Source organism: Etheostoma spectabile, chromosome 11 (genome assembly GCF_008692095.1).
Source record: "Etheostoma spectabile isolate EspeVRDwgs_2016 chromosome 11, UIUC_Espe_1.0, whole genome shotgun sequence".
Lineage (NCBI taxonomy): Eukaryota > Metazoa > Chordata > Actinopteri > Perciformes > Percidae > Etheostoma > Etheostoma spectabile.
In genome coordinates, this window is record NC_045743.1 from 6,883,664 (window position 1) to 6,901,794 (window position 18,131).

The window sequence follows — 18,131 nt, forward strand, 5'->3', positions numbered from 1 at the left end:
CTTCACACCCCTGGATGACTACATTGCCTGAGGTTTTGGTGATGTGTGAGCTAGGTGTCTAGGTGTGTGTGTGGGCTTCTGTATGTGTGTGGGGGTTAACTAAATAGCAAGTTGTCCATATGATGAGCACATGAACCCAGGAGGTCAGACTGTATAGGGTTAATCTGTGATTGGAAGTCCAAACATCACATTAACCTAGTTCAACACACATACACACAATCTCAGATTTCAAAGAGCTGAAAGACCTAAAATAAAATTAATTCACAGGCCACCACACACACACACACACACACACACACACACACACACACACACACACACACACACACACACACACACACACACACACACACACACCTGTCATTATTGCAGTGATTATGGATGTAGCCTACTTCTCCCAACTAAAATGTGGGCTACATGTGTCATACAGGTGTGCCACCTTAATGTAAACAGAGAGGGGGAAATTACAGGAAGGATGAAAGCTGAAAGCTTCTTTAGATGACTTACCAAGCAGCGCACAGACAAGAAGGAGCGCATCGGTTGCCATTGTGTGTTGCCCCGCAGATTCACTTGTAATATTCCCTTCAGAGGAGGAGGGGGTGGTGTCTGGTTGGGCTCGACAGTGTGCTTAAGTGCTGGTCATGAAGGAGAAACAAGTACGAATCCCGGGCGACAAAAGCGGTCGGTGCCTGTCTTGAGAGTCCAATCCCGTGAGTCAGCCGTGAGTCCGGCGGTTTGTCAGTGTCCGGCTCACCTCTTCGGTGTCCTCCTGATTAAAAAAAGCCTCAGGTGCTGCTTCCCCCCGCTTTCACCCTCACCTATATCTACTACACCTATCTTGCTTTTTATCGCTGACGTCGTGTGAGTATGCCAGGCGCCTAGGCGACCCAACCCACTCCCCCTTTACTACGCATCCGAGACTGCGGAGGCGATTCACACTCGCAGCCTCCTCTGTAAAAGACGAAAGTGCCGGCGTGACTTGCGCGTATTACAAAAACCTGATCACAGGCAGCAGGCTAAATGTGTACAAGGGGATCTGAGAGTCTTGTCGATGTGAAATAGGTCCTTGCTAGGATTTTCCTCTCTTTCACTGATGGGAGAGCAAATCGCAGTCCAAGCAGGCTCTGGCTCCACAGCAAATCCCGGAGACTATAATCAATCTCCCACTATCGCTCCGCAGAAAGCCCAATGGGCGGGCGCTCTAGATGAAGCAGACAAGGCTTTGTGCTCTGACACAATAAATCAGATTAATCAATGACTTTAACTCCAAACACTGGGATCTCAATTGTACCACCAATACACCTGAGCCAGTGTATCCTAATTCATGGCACTAAAACGCGCAAAGACAAGCGCATGAAACAAGACGCTTAACAGCCAAAGAAAGCTACTTTAATCATTGGTTCTAACGCTACTGCTTAATCATAATCTGTCTGACAAATGCTGTGATCTGTTCCCAGACACAATCAGTACACCGCTGTTCTTCCAAGGTTATTTCCCGGCTTCCTGTTTGGCAAATCACTTTTGTTTGCCTGTGCAGTTTGAAAACTTCACAGCGTGCTTTCTGCCCCCACCCCCCTGTCGAAGACCACGCCCTGACAGGGTGGGACACTGTCCATTGTGGGAGAGGCCAGATTTGCATTTCTGAATTTCAATTCTAGGCCATGACGTTAATGTTTGAATGGGTTAAGCGAAGTGGAGGATAATTAAGCCTATAAACCTACCAATTTTCTCAGCTTTAATTTTGCAGGGTAAAGTTTGACCACTTTTTAAGGCTTACATGAACCATTATGGGACAAATCATATTATACTGCATATTACAGTGCACAGTGATAGGGTTTTTCAAAGGAAAAACAAACAAATCCATTTTCCAATACTAGATTTTTCATTTATGGTGATTACTTGTTATGTGCTGATCACAAAAGTCACCTTTGTCATGCATAATTCAGTCTGTGTCTCATAGACAGAGATGACATAGGCCCATCGCTCAAACCCTCTTATTTTTCCCACCGCCATACACACAATTGGCAATCAGCATAATGAAGCGCCACTCTGCTTGGAAACTATATCAGAACAACCCCCCCTCCCCCCACCCACCCAACACATTACTATTCACCTTTCAGAGATTGCAAGTTGCATAATACATCGCTCTGTTATTAAGATCATAAGTAGCTAAACCAAGCATTACTTTGACATAAGCTGAGGTATATTGATTGGCACGACTTTGTGCTGCAATATTAGTAGGATCTCAAAATAGACAGGGTGAATGGGAGTTTGCAGGGAAACAGAAAATAGCACAATGAGATAATACTGCTTTGGTGGGAAGCTGTAAAAGAGTATTGCTTTCTGGAAAAGATATATATATATAGAGAGAGATAGAGAAATATGAAATCTAAAAAGCTCTGAATTAAGTAAAACCCAAAGCTCCGCTCTTTGTAATACATAAATAAATGAGCAGGCCTTTGCATGTGCGTTCAAAAAATAATGGACCAAGCTGGTATTCCATTTATCAACTGGGAATTGCAATTCCAAACACTGTCTGAATCCAACAAAAACCCCATTTTTTTGGAAGCAGTAAAACATGTTTTTCCCCTTTGCTGTGCTCAAGGATTTCAGCTCAGATAAAACTTCTTGAAAAACCAGTAAAATGGGTCTGAACCCTGAGGCACTACAAAAGATGTTTAAAGAATACAACACGTTAATAAACTGAAACCACACATCATAATAACAGTTGACCAAACTGTTAATGAAAAAAGAGACCCTTTCTTCCTCCTTCTGTCGTAAACTGTGTCATAGTATGAACAGAAAGGTTAGAGGTTTTTAGCATGTTTATATAGAGAAAACAAAGGGTTTAGCAGACAAAAAGGAAGCCAGAATGGGATTAGACACTGGTATAAAGTATGTGGGCTGTTGATTCAGCTTCCCCAAAAGGTCTATCTAGGTCCACTGCAGCTGAATTAATACAGAGCTGGCTAGGTAGGCCATGTGCAATACACCTGGTCTACATATTGCTGCACCTAAATTTAGTTCAGTTCTCCACAGACTCCTTATTGCATGGACGAGTGATGACACAGTTTGCACAGGCAGGCAGTTAAAAAGCGGTGGTAGCATTGTTTGAGCCAAGCATCATGTTAGCACTGAAGATGAGATCACTTTTGACCCCTCACGCCAGTTTTTGCAACTCTCCACAAGTATGTATGCTGAGAGAAAAAAAAGGCTTTAGAGGAATGTTTGGAAGTATAGTGGGTGCTGGGGATCACAAAGGTCTCCATGGAAACAGAGGAGTCTGCATTGTGTGCACTTCATAACAGAATCTATCACCTAAATAATGTGTTGATAGCTACAACCATCTTCTTATTTTAACCAGTACCTTTCGGAATTGTTCAGCACTGTTTCTTTTGTGATCTTAATGTTTATAATAACATTATATAATACCCTTACAGCATCGGTTGTGCTGGTGTCAGCAAGGTTACATAGGATAGCAGAGAGAGAGAGAGAGAGAGAGAGAGAGAGAGAGAGAGAGATGGTACTGAAGCTAACTGCCCTCTCTCAGACACACTCTGACCAGCTTCACAGCAACACTGCTCTCCAAACACTAATCAGAGTAAAGACACAAAAACAAATCATGGCAACCAAAAGAAAACAGAATAAGTAGTCACTGTTTGACATACGAGTTTGAGACAAAGATGCACTTTTTCCTACAATTTAGCACATTCAATGAAACAAGGAACATTTATTTCAACAAGTTCAATCTCAGATTTCAAAGAGCTGAAAGACCTTTTAAAATAAAATTCATTCACAGGCCACACACACGCAGCACCACACACACACACACAACGCACGTACGCACGCACGCACGAGTACGCAGCACACACGCACGTACGCACGCACGCACGCACGCACGCACCACACACACACACTTTGGCAACATTGTTATTGAAACTTTCATGCCAATAAAGCCCATTTGAATTTGATTGAATAGAGAGAGATTTGTTCACTGATTTTATCATAAACACAATGTCATAGTCCCAAAAGTATATGGATTATTACTGTTGGATGTCTAGTTCAATTTTCTCAAGTTTCACATTATTAATTACACAATGTGTAGAGCCAATTCACAAACAGTCAAATGCCAATACACATTTGGATGCAAACATGCACATACAATGCCAGTGTCACTCCAGATGACATGTGAAATGTACATGTGAAATCACACAAACATGGAATCAGATGGGAACCCACTTTGTTGATGAAGCCCAACTGTAAACTCAAGCATGCAGAGGGTACAATGAGCCCAACTGTTACTCTTAAACAAATGAGAAATTATAAATAAGTAAACAAGAGCTCTTGTTTTGATGGAGTCAAAAAGCAAACTTTAAAAATTCCTTCTGGTCATATCACTTCTAAGAGGCTTCCCTAACGTGAGTGAAAGAACAAGGCAGAAAGTAATGAAAAAATAATCCAGATGGGTAAAGATAAACATAAAACAGATAAAGTAAAACATTTTATTGTCAAACAGAAGTCATGTTGCAATATGTGGTTCATCTGAATTAAACAGTAAAAGTGGGGTTATAAGGTAAAAGAGATTGGACATTGCTTATAGGGAGAACAACTGCAAAACTACTTCACATCACAATCCATCAAAAAGTATGGACACAACAATCCTAACATTTCTCCTAATCTATACACATGTGGCAGGCTATTATGCCTCGGTTAGAGGGCCACAAGTGTATCTAGTGTAAAGTTACAGGGACCAACCTGACACATTGCATATACTGTGGTTTTTGACAGTCAGCAGACTGACAGACAGCAGGCAGAAGGCAACACTCCAGCTGGGACCAACCAGATTCAAGAGTGCCACTCTTCTATCTAGGATTTAATGTGAGCTGAGTCACTCCACAGTAATACACTCCAATTTCTCACGCCACGCTTCACATTGGCTCGGAAGATTACACACTGCATTGTCAGATAACCTTTTATTATATACAGCTGAGGCTGGTGCACTCGTAGATGTAATTGTGCCTTTATGTTATAAATCAAGTGTCACAAGCTGTTTAAAAAAGAAAGCTAAAGATCAGTTATCCAAAGTTACAGTCTGCACACCAAACCTATGCTGTGCTAATACAGGGTTTTCAGTCATTACTACACTTAAATGAAAGCGTCCACTCTTTTACTTCTACCTTTGCAGGTGGTTGTGACAACACCAAAATTAAATCTCCTTTGTTTTCACATTACAGTAGAGCTGATGCTAAGACAAGGACCGAGCACCACATGTCATTTTTGCAATCATAAACTGACAGGTGGTTGCGAGAAATACCCTATATTTATTTAATTGCAAAGGATTACTCTAGCGGAATGTGACAATTAAAGGTTTTCAATGACGTGAACAAGCACTTGAACATTTGAGCAACAATAGATCACCCAGCCTAGGTGGGCTTACTATAGGTATTATTACACTGTGTTACTCGAGTGTTAACATACAGACAGTGTCAGCAGCAGAGCTACCAGGCCACACTGAATAACAGAGCAAGATACAATTAGGACTTGTTTGGCATCGGTGTACAATCCTCCAGTGTCATGAAGGACAGCTGTGTGTACTTGTTCATTCAATGCATGAGGAAGAGCTAATTATCTGGGATCTTCATTAAAAATACTTTTAGTAAGGTTCATGCATTTGTGTTATTAATTTTTATTTTAAATTAATATTAATTCCCTTCTTCTCTCTGTTTTCTTTCTCATCTTGATTATGTGGGCGTTGCCCAACTGCAAACACAGCTGATTGTCAAGCATCTTTCCTTTGTAATGCACTGGACCGAGGAAGACACACTCATTCACACACACACACACACACACACAAACACACACACACACACAACACACACACACACACACACCACACACACACACACACACACACACACACACACAACACACTATACTTAGCAAATAGCTCATGACGACAAGGGCATCAAGGTGAGCTTAGACACACTGTGAAGATTGTTCGACTTTACGCCCCAAAACACAAACCACATTACACAACAGGCACACGTTTCATCATCATCCCTCGCAGGTACAAGCTTGTCCTTTTTTGCTGTTAGGGAACAACAACAACACAGATGCTATCTATCAACTCCAGGCTGAAAAACATAATTTACTTTTCATGGTCACACTCACTGGAGCTTTTGCTTTGTGTATGCAGAACAAGGTAACTCTAATTCTCACCACAAACCCATGTGAAACTGACATGACTCATGGCTGGAAGAGGAAGAATGTGGGCAGAAAAGGCTTTTAAACACCACCAGATTACAGGATCACAGTATTATCCAAGCTGGTAACAAAAGAGGGGTACTGCATGGGAAATTCTTTTAAAAACAGTAATAGATATATGATAGTATGTACCACGCTGAGTGCTGATATTTTCTTGTGTTCACCTATATCCCCTTTACTTTTACATTGTTTCACTACATAATTAATTAATTTAACTTATAAACTGAGGAACATAACATAACCATAGTTGGTTGTACAGTAAAGTTTCATCTTACTGCAAAACGTGCTCCGGTTTATTGTCATTTCTTTATACCACTCACAATTGTCATGGGCGAGGCAAAGCTCCCCACGGAGCTGCAGTAAAATAGTTGTGTGAGAGAAAACTCAGATTGGACAGATCAGTCAAGTTAGCTGTCAATTTGTCATGCAGAGATCTGAGGAGCAGTCAACTGTAGTCCTCAAAAATCAACCGGAGTTTATTCCAAGACAAAAAAAAATCGGAGAAATTCCGGAAGTGGAATGTCAAGGATATAGACTGGAGTAACAGTAAAGTCTGAAACAATTATAGGGTAGTTGTTTGTCTAATCACAGAAGTTAAAGAGATTTCAAACAGAAGGTCTCACGTTCATACAGGGTCTGTTACATGTCTGTTACTCCCTCTCAGACCAACACAACACAACCACACAACATTTAATATCTGACCTGGGTTCACAACCCTGCTGGTGGAAAATATTTAACAATAATTATAGGACTACTACATGCTTTTATTATTGGATTACTTCAACCTCAAGGGTACATTTTGGTGTCAACTTGAATTCCTCTAAACTGATATTATTGCTGCTCTCTTTAACATTATTATGAGTTGTTGTTATAGTTGCATATTGAAGAATTCACAAGGAAATCTAAATAAATAAGATATACATATAGGCTATATATAAATAAACCTCCTGTCATATTAGAACACTTAATTTATGCTTTCTGTTGTTGTTGAGCAGCCAGTGCTGTTGAACTAAACGTCTACTGCTCTGTTTTGCAGATTTAGGTCTGGTATGGTCTGGTTCTGTAATTTAGCAGTAATGTGTGTAACAGTAAACACCAGTGGCCATTAGACCGATGTCATTAACCAGAGAGTAGTTTACTAATTAGTAAATGGGTCAAACCCGTGTCAGACATGGTGTTTGTGTCTGAAAGTGGCATGCGGTAATAAAGGAGGGGTTTCATTTGATAGCAGGCACATTCATAGAAAACTGGCTCATAATTATTGAAATGGACATTACATCCAGTGTGCTAGCCAGTCAGGTTTTCTTTCTTCCACTTGTCTAATACTGTGGCCAGTGGGATGGAGCCTATCCCAACATACGCTGGGGTGCAAACCATGATAAAATGTGTTCATTTGTAAGCTTTGCTGAGCTGGATGTTTTACCCTGCTTCCAATCTTCATGCTATGCTAACTACCTGGCAGCAGCTACATACATTAGCATACTGACAAGAGTGGGGTGTCAATCTTTTCACTCTATTCTCAGTAAGAAAGCAAATAATCGTGTTACTATCAACTATAGAACTATTCTGTTAACTATTCCATACAACACAAATTAGGGAATTGAACTAAGTTGTATTCAAACACCACAACACAATATGTAACCCTATGGATGTCAGCAAGGAGCAATGCTACCCTAATCTGCAAATACTTCTGTCCTTGAGCAAGCTCCTAAACCTCTATAAATCTGAAAAAAATACCAAAATTGCAAAGCAATGAACTTGTTTGGTTGTATCTCTGCAACAGTGCTGAGAAAACCATGTGACATCATCACTGGCAGTGAAATCTGAGATGGGACAACTGACAATGCCACCGTCTAATGGACACAAGTATTAAATCCTGTTAAAGGTCACATTGAGGGATTTTTGGCAATGACACACAATGAGTCAATGTATTAAAATCTACATTTTACAATCTATCTATCTATCTACTATCTATCTATCTATCTATCTATCTATCTATCTATCTATCTATCTATTTTTGCTTGTTTTACCTGGGCACTACCACAGAAAATGAAAATAAGTAAAGATGATCAGGCAATGCAATGTACGAAGATCACATTCCATTATTTTGATCATCATATTTAGATCAAGGCAAACTGTGCACAGATAATTGGAGATGAGAGTTAAGAGATAAATATTTCTCAGTCGGTTGTGTGTGTTGTTTAGCAAAACCCAGGGCTTCTTACAGTAAATGATTAGGTCGGTCCGATCTTATCTCAGCTGCCAGCCAAATGGAAGAAACATGAGCTGCCTGCCTACCTCAGTCTGAGTCATGCACTTTACTTTCTTAAACAAACATACTTGCATATTCATCAGTGTGTGCGCACACACACACACACACACACACACACACACACACACACACACACACACACACACACACGCAGCAGTTTAGGACACACATACACCTGCTGCCTAAAAACATAGCCTCTGATGCAAATGCTATCTCGTGCTAGCAGTCCCATGCAAAACAGTGTCCCTAACATGCCTTTGAGCCTGCTCTCGTTTTCGTCTCAACAACGTTCATGTGGGCTTTTCATGTCCTTCAGCTTTCATAAACAGAGGTACACAGTGCTATACATTTGCTGGTGACTGACTGATGACTGACTTGACTTGCTGGAGAAAGACTGTTCTGTGGAGGGAGAGAAGTTGCAAAACATCCTTTAGGTGTGGACCTGCAGACAATCATGCACACTCTAATCTTTCCCAAACAAACTTTGACACACCTGAATTTTTAATTCATCCAATAGTATGCATAATGTTGTTTTACTGTAATGGGACTTTCCTTAACAGAAAAAGCATAATTTCAAATCAATAGGATATTTGGAGTCAACAGCTCATGTGGGGTCATATGATATTAATTTTGGCATATTAAATGTTCCCGGGGAGATTACTGTAGTTGAAGGACTTGTAAATGCTGCAGGAAGTTCAGGGAAATACTTATTAGATTGTTGTTGATAGATTTGGCTTGGATTGCATGGCTGATAAGTATTAGCTGTACCATGATTCAAAACAATTAAAAGTGGTTTAAGCCTTTTTATAATTAAAAATCACTTTTCCATTTTTGTTTTGTCAGAGGTCAACTCTGCAACTGTGCTTTTCCCCCTTTAGAAACAACAAACTTACTGTACACGCAATCAATTCTAATTGTGGCAAATTTTCTTATGAATGGGTAAAAAGCCCTACATGCTTCACTGAAAGCCAGTTATGATGAGCAGCACACATGCACGTGAAGATAACGTTGCAGTGAGCTATCTGAATCCAGGAGTTAGCCTACTCTCGCTTTCCCAGTTTCCATATCTACGTTCATTTTGGACCACATTCTTATGACTGCGAGTGTATGTTTGAGAGTGAGGCGGAGGGGTGGGAGAATTAAATTCCTCCTTCTGAACCGGGCAGGGCTGTTAGCAAAAGAGTTTTAATTGATTTTGAAGTAGTGGCTGTTGGGAATGCCTCTCACCATTCCTCTCTCAAGCATGCTTGACACACAGATATCAAAACAGCTTATTACCACATCAAAGGGGCAACCACCCTCTTGCCATTTGTAAAAAATAATTAAATAAAAAAAAACGCCAATTTTGATGACACAGAGCATTATTTTTAAATATGTTAATTTTTAACTTCCCTTTAGCCGTATTAAGGTCATCCTTTTGAGTATGCTCGCTATATGTGATATGCAACAGGCATCATCCTTTGGGGGAGGGATTGTAGCTTCATGCTTATGATATATAGAGAGGTTGAAGGAGAGTACATCATAGCAGGATGTGGAACGAAAACCAATCCAAATCTCTAACAAAATGTAAGATTGAATTTTGTCAGTAAAGCATTGGAGTTTGTTCATCCTCAGAGGTGTTAATCTGAGTGATGTTGCTCACTGTACAGGTTTTGTCATGTGTTTTCTGCAGCTCGGATATCAGACTGTCTCCAGCCCAGCGTGAGGCTCAGCATTGGGATAGAGAAGCTGTCACCAATAAAAATACCAATTACTGCACACTGCATCATGAAGCCTTATGGGCATGCTGTGGCAGAGAGACGTTCAGGTTGAAAGCCTTGTATGTTCTGTTATGTTAAAACCTGTATCTCAGTCCTTAGACGCTTGTTTTAAAGCCACCACCAGTAGTTTTTGGGCCCTAATGCTGACTCTAGGCTACAATAAAGCTTTATCATTGTATTATGTTCCCTGCTCAGTTCAAAAACGGTGCTAAGTATACTGTATATGGTTGGTTACTGTAAAAGGACAGCATCCGATCGTGAACCAGGATCTGAACTCACATAAGTTACTACGATTTACACAGAAAAGCGAGGCTTAGCGTGACAAACATGCTGGCGGGCTACATACTTGTCTCCTGCTTTACGTTAACCAGGGGTTTACCGCTCATGTTAACTGTGATCTCTGCTGTAAATATTTGTATATTAAAGCATAAAAATAAAACCAAATGAACAAAGCAGCAAATTCGGTAAGGTGTTAAGTGTTAATACTTCAATGGTTGGTATATTTTCCATATTCAACTCTCATTAGTGTTCAAATAAAATGTATTTATGTCATGTGTGTTCAATTCAATATATTTTGAGCTAAAGAGCAAAAGCATTACATAGTCTGCTTGGTTTCAGTGTGACTATTATGTTAACGTTTAAATAAGAAACATGTAGTTCAGGGTTCACGGTGACCTTATGATAAGTTGTTTTGGTACAATGTGTCCAACCATAGCTCTGCTGAGTGCGTCAATTCTGAAAAGCAGGGCCAAGGGTGGCTAGGAACATGTCTTGTTTTTGGGTGAAGGTCCTCTCCAGTAGCAGTCTGATACCAGTTATCTATTGTGCAGGCCGATCTCTGCTAGACACTAACCTTCTGGAGACAAAAGACAGCACACGAACATGTCACGCGGTAGCAACTGAACTGCCCCCCCCCCCTGAGCACATAAGATCAAGCAGAAAGGGCTAAAGGTTTAGACAAACTTGGGAGGGCTATGGATGCATGTTCTCTGTAACTTTGTCTCTGGAATATAGTCTATCTGAATAAACGTTCTTTTATCCAATTTACGGACTTGAACCCTTCTTCCTGAAATAATCTAGAGGGCAGAATTGCAGCCCAACATTAGTCAGAAAAAATAGAATTTAAAGATAACCACAACCTCAATGTAGGAAATGGCTTCCTGGGCGAACCCTAACGAATAACATTTAAAATGTAAATCAGCAGTGGATTTCACAGAGAAGAAAACTGCTGCTGAAATGCTCTCTATGGGTGAAACTGTCAAGCATGCTGCATTCTTTGCCACACCCTAATCAGTGAAGTTTTCAATCTGCTGCAAAAAAACCACAGGCTTTAACATCTTTGATTGCAGGGTGGCTAGTCGTGATTTAAACTTTCAATTGTCTTCCCTATTTCAATCAGTGTGGAATTTTTCTTTGAAATTAAGATAAAGAGAGAATTTTTTTTACAGCAAACACAATAAATTATTGTAGTATGTAGTCATCCACATCAAAACTACATCAGTAGCATGCAAATGCTGCAAAAGAAATTTATATTGTGCTTGTGCCTGCCGAGTAATTTCCTCATTCAAGGTTGCAAAGTGTAAACCATAAATGAAATAAAAAGAGCAGCTTCGGTGATGGCTGCATCTGTACTCTGTGTAATTAGGCAGAGACTGGCAGATGATGAATAAAAGAAAACACTGCATAAAAGTATCATGGGACCTCTTATTACCTCTATCATGACTTTGAATCTGCCTGTGATTTGGACTAGAAATAAATGATATACATGGAAGTGAACAAGACCATTGCTGTGCCCTGAAGGCCTACTGTGTCACACTGTAAAACCCTGACGATATATGACTGGCCTACCTGTCTGAGTCACATCAACCAGCTGCTAAGAAAGAGAGAAGCTGCACAAGAGAAAGACACAGACTTCAAGTCTTTTAGCTTCATATTTCTCCATAAACTTACAGTGGGCCATGACAGATACTGAGTATCAAAGAAAGGACACAAATAAGGATCATACATTAGATATAATAGAGATTATTGTCAGTCCTGATAGGTTCATTCACGATTATTTCTTGTTCACTTATCTCTAGTTTAGTACTCTCAAGGTGTTGGTTACCATGGTAGCCACATGGATCTGAAAGGGGGACTTTAATCAGATCCTCTATTTTAGTTCAATTTATTGTGTACACATTAAGCATTAATATGCAAGAGTATATATATCCTGTGAAAACATAAGGAATATATATATATATATAGCATTTCTTCAGCATTTTTGATTATAATCATAGATTATGAAATGTAAAATAATCTATTGACCAAATATGTGTTAAGACACGACTCATTGAGTGAAAATGTTTGCATCTATGTGTATGTGTGTTCCTTCTACGGCCATGTTAATGCGACTGTGCATATGTATCTTAAAGAGGTGCACATTTGTGTGTGTGGTTGTAGACGTAAACATATATGAGTGTTGTAAATGAGTCAGGCCCTTAGTTGAACTGTACAGTGTTTGTCAGCTAATTAGCAACATGAGTTAGTGCGACAGCAGTTGGGGGAGCGCTTCACACACAGAGAAAAGCTGATGGGAGCTGATGGGCGCAGCAGAGCATCGTTGCTGGTGACTGAGGAATGGGGGGGGGGGGGGGGGGGGGGGGGGGGTGACAGCATCTAAACCACTGCTAATGAAGACATTAGCTCACCAGCGTCTTAGTCACAGGCAAGGTAGCTGTCAAAACTGCCATTGTGGCGTAAAGTTATTGCTCAGACTGTGCAGAAGAATTGTCAGATGTGCACATGCCGGTGCAGAGAACAAAAACGTTTGTGACGGTGAACATGTAATTATCTCACTCCAGTAGGGTGCTGGTGTCCTGGTGGCATTGCATAGCTAGTCAAACGTGCAGAACTAAACTACAGAAAACATCAAATTCAATCAGATTGGCTCTGTTTGTTTGATGAATCTGTCTAATTTGAGCTGGACTTCATCTTAGTCTTTCTTACTGTATTTGCCTGCTTTATTTGGGTACGCAGGCAAATACAGTAATCCACAAAGGCTGGAATCGAGTGACTTAAAGCAGCAAAGGCAGCTGAAAGTGTTTACTTGTTCTCATTCCAGGTTGTGCTTATTGGTTTTACCATGGCAATTCGAAGGCTATATAATATAGTATTACACAGTATAGTTTACATATTGGAAGAAAAACATTCATGGCTATGAAAAAGTTATGTATGCTGAATCAAGACTGAACACAAGACTGATAACAAAAAACATATAAGGTAGTATAAAAATATAATAAGTGCCATAGATTGTAATAAGATGAAAGTTATATCTGGCAGTCAGGCTGCAAATTAAGTGTGAAGGAAGATGCAAAGACAGACACTACCCCTAGGTGCAGTGTGGTTAAAGTCAAACTGACCATGGCATTTGTTCCCTTTCTATCTTCCAGGAAAACATTTGGATCTGAAACCCTGATGGGCACTGGGTGTGAGAAAAGCCTTCAGTGCCAGGGGCTGATGTGTTGGCTGATTAGCCCCTTGCATGGCCTCTGCTGATGGAGTTCTCTGATAGCTGCAGAGCTATATTTGTTGACCAGCTCTGAAATACAGAGGAACAAATGTTTTGGAAGCAGCTGACATTTTCCTCTGCTCTCATCCTTCAGCTAAGAGGCCTCTTCACTGCAGCAGCTCTGTCTGTATCTGATATAAATCGGAAAATGTCAAACTGTACGCATGCACGCACTCGCACGCGCGCACACACGCACGTACGCATGCACGCAGTGTTGAACTAGCTTAATTGTTGTTTTCTCCTTTTCTCACTTAGGAAAGTTCACATCAACAACTTTAGTCAGAAATCACAGATATCATGCTACTTCTGTCTCCTTGGTGATGCTTGATTCAGATAGCTCTTGCCAGCACGTCATCTGCAAGACAAATAGATGCATAGCGACTCCCACTGTTACATTTTTTTTTACAATCACTTTGCTACTAATTTCAGAACCTTGATGACACAAAACTCACTTGTAACACAGGTTGTCCAATGTCCAAAACATTGTATTGTGCATTTATATCTTTAAAGAAATATTGCTCTTGCACAATCATTGGTTTAAAAAACTAATTTATTGTGAAATACCATTAAAACGTTCACACACATGAGCTACCCATACTGTGGTTTCACTGTGTCATTGTTCATACAACCATTAAATATTGTAGTACAAAATAGGTCATACACATTTCATGATGGTACTAGATGAAAATACATCCCTGTACAAGCACAACAGTAATAGAGAGAATACTAAAGACAGTGGAATCCTCCTGAAATCTAGAATGTGTTGACGAGAAACATTACAGTACAATCACAACATAGGTTTATTTAAATAAAAGCTAAATAATTAGCTAGGAAATAGAATAGACAGTACTGTAAAACATCAAATGAGGTGTTCCTCAACTTGCTTGTACTGTAAAAAGCAAAACCAAGAAGCGATTACTGTACTTCTACATCTTCATCTGTCATGTGGATTTGGCCACAGGTTCTCATCTATATTGCAATTGGCCAAACATCTTCAGGCATGGTGAACAATGTGCAATGTGGTACATTATTATATATATATATATATATATATATATATATATATACACACAGCACTTTATACTTAAAGTATATATCTCAATCATCAGTAACAAGTTGGCAGAATTGGATGGGCTGTTCCATGCATGCATACAGCGCAGTACTGTCAATACTGTAAATAGTCTTACAGTAAAGGTGGTACACGGGACCATGGAAACAGTGTCTGATAAACAGTAGTACATTACAGTAAAGAATGATTATGAAATATTACATCCACAGATAATGTAGTCCAATCGGTTCATGCTCCATGCTAATTGGTGACAATGAATCTCGGTTTCTTGAAATTTTCATGATCTAAACATGGAATAGTGTTTCTGTCTTCATACAACTATGCATTAAGAGTAATGCAACAGTTACTTATCATTTTGAGCAGCTGGATCAATTGATAGTTAGATCACTGTAATGAAATGAATAGACAATCATTTGAAATGTAATGTGTGAATTGCTTTTTGGAGTAGTAGTGCTTTGATGTTAAGTTGTGTCATATTGAACAGGTGATTTTTTTGTTAAATGAACAAATGGTCTATGCGTAATGTATCCAAGCAATTGAAACAAGTTTAAGAGTTTTGAGGTTTGGTTTTGAGGTTTGTGTCTAGAGTTTTGAAAAATTACGTCAAGGTTCTGAAATTAGAGCCAACGTGATTGTAAAACACTGTAAGTTATTCACATTGGGCACATGTTGCTGTCATTGCCTAAATTCCCTATCATTTAATAAGGAGGAATTCTCATTGATTCTAGTATGAATGATGATAGTTATGACATTGACCAGGAGAAGCTGCATGCTCACAACACAGGAAAGCGGCGTCTAAGCCCCTCATTGTAAAAGCCCCTGCAGTCCTGTAAAGACGCATCAACTTTGTATCTGTTTTATTATTTTATCAGCTCTGGAAATTATGAATGTAATCCCAAAATGAAAAATCTATTTCTCGTTTGTCAGTGGAATGGAAATGTCTTCGTCTTCTGTATTTTTAATTGGAGTGGTCTGCGGAGACAACACACTTGAGAAAAGGAGCGACGTAATGACAAAGGAAAAATACGCTCAATCAAGAGTTGGTTAGGGTTATTCATTGTTTTTCATGTGCCTGCCGGCACATTATTATCTAAAAATACAAACCAATAAAAAAAGCATGATTGATTTAATTTTAACACATAAACTCGTCTCCTCTCTGTGTTTTGTCTATCTTCTGTCAGAGGAGACACACAGCACACTGCAAATATGAGATGAAGGCAGCAGCAACAGCATAACATGAACATGTAGCACACAAATATGAAAGACACATGCATAATATCAGTAAACTATATTATCATAACAGGACGCGCACACATAAATCAGCTTTGGGGTGTTCATCTGTGCAGTTCCAGTATGTGAGTGTACAGCTGTGAAAGAAAAAATGGGAGCTCTGAGTTTGTTGAGAGCTCCCTTGACAGGGAGCAGAACAGGCTATTACTTCATATTGCACCATTTAAGCTGTTTTTATTTTGGACTCTTCAGCTCCTTCTACCAGCCGATGCTGTCTCTGGGGATGACAATCAGGCCTCAACAAGAAAAAGAAGACAGCTCTTAACAGTTTAGAAAGTTGTATACAGTGTATGTCTATTTATTTGTATGTTGGGATGGGTTCAAATAAATTAGGTAACTCTCTCTTTTGCGTTTTTGTCAAGAAACCATGGCTGTCACTCACGCTCAGTTTGCTTCGACTTGTCTCAAATGCTGCTATTTTGCTATTTATATCGATGTGTAGTCTGAGGTGTCACACTCTCACCTTCACATCCTCTGAGACATCACGCTGACTTTCAGCCTCTCCACCTGGATGGCCAGCTTTGTAAGCATTTTTGTCCTCTTTTCTCTCACACATACAGACAAACCCTTGCTCCACCAAGCTCTGAGCACCAAGTGGGCTAATATCAACAAGTGAAGGCAGAGAAAGAAATCTACAGTTTCAAAGGCTCAGATTCTCAGATTAGGTGCTTCGATGAAAAGCACTTTTATTCCCCCTTTTTCTATGTTAACCTGTTGATGACTACATGTCTCTGGGTAACTACAGCTCCCTCTAGTGCTGGCACATTATAAGACTGATGTGGAGAGACAAGCGAGAGTAAAACCATGTAGCTTTTGGCTTGGGTGAGGAACAGGAGGCAGTACTGTCAGGCTTGTATCTTCTCCTTGTGAGAAAAGGGAATATCAAAGGCAAGATGAGTTCATGAGAGACTAGAGAGGAGTTGAAGGTATAAGCAAGGAGATTCAGTAAGTGAGCTGAGCTGAGGTGAGAGGCATAAAAGTGCTTTCAGATTTTATGAGATAGGCTTTCGTTACATAATTTGTGCAGAGTTGTTGAGAGAGTGTTTCTCTTCCCTCGTGTCACCCCTACTTCTGCCAAGACACATTATCCTCTTGTTCAGGAAGGTTGAGGGCTAAATTTGATCACATGTTTTGTTTGTATGTGTGTATGTGTTTGTGTGTGTGTGTGTGTGTGTGTAAGTGTGTGTTTGTGAGTGTAAGTGTGAGTGTGAGTGTGTGTGTAGATGGTAAAAGGGGGGGCCTACATGTACAGAGCCATAGCGATTCATTGCTTGAAACGAAGGCAAGACCTGAAGTAGACCACAATAAACCTTTCTTATATAGAGTCTTAGGTCAACTGATGACATGCTTTCAGTGACAATGCTAACATGCTTATGCTTCAGCAGACATATTGTTGATCAACCTCTGAGTTTGCTATTCAGCCTGGATGGAAATGTCTTTCCTTGCATGTATTTGGTCATAAACCCACATTGAAATGTTGACCAGATGATGGCACTAGTGCCTATCTAAAACAGTCAAGGGATTACCAAAGTTATTGCAATATATTCTAAGGGGAACAAGAATGTCTGTACCAAAGTTCAAGGCAAACAATCCAATTGCTGAGACATTTCACTCTTTACCAAGATTGTCAACCTTATGATGGCGCTATAATCTAATAACATTATTGATGGCACTGTGCCATTTAGGTGTGCCAATGAACCAAATAGACTGCATGCTTAGTGCCAGGGCCCTGGCACTATTACACCTAAACGGAATGCACCTGTGATTGACAAGACACCAGCTATGCAAATTAAAGCTACTTTGGCTTTCAGTATTGGTAACCTTCTTTCACTGTCATTAACAGGTAGCTGTTTCTTTAACACCAGATACTGTGATACTTTGATATTGCAGTCCACGTGGTATACTTTTCATAGCACTTACACGTTCATG

The 18,131-nt window shown here is 39.9% G+C and overlaps 1 protein-coding gene across 1 annotated transcript in view; it reads right to left on the reverse strand.

Annotated features, from left to right (window-relative positions):
* LOC116697930 (immunoglobulin superfamily member 3-like) overlaps positions 1-1,513 on the reverse strand; it is a 74,714-nt gene extending 73,201 nt beyond the window's left edge. Inside the window, 1 exon segment of the mRNA XM_032529565.1 lies at positions 508-1,513. Within this exon segment, the coding sequence (XP_032385456.1) occupies positions 508-547 (40 nt within the window). The 5' untranslated portion in view covers positions 548-1,513.
* Positions 1,514-18,131: the final 16,618 nt, after the last annotated feature.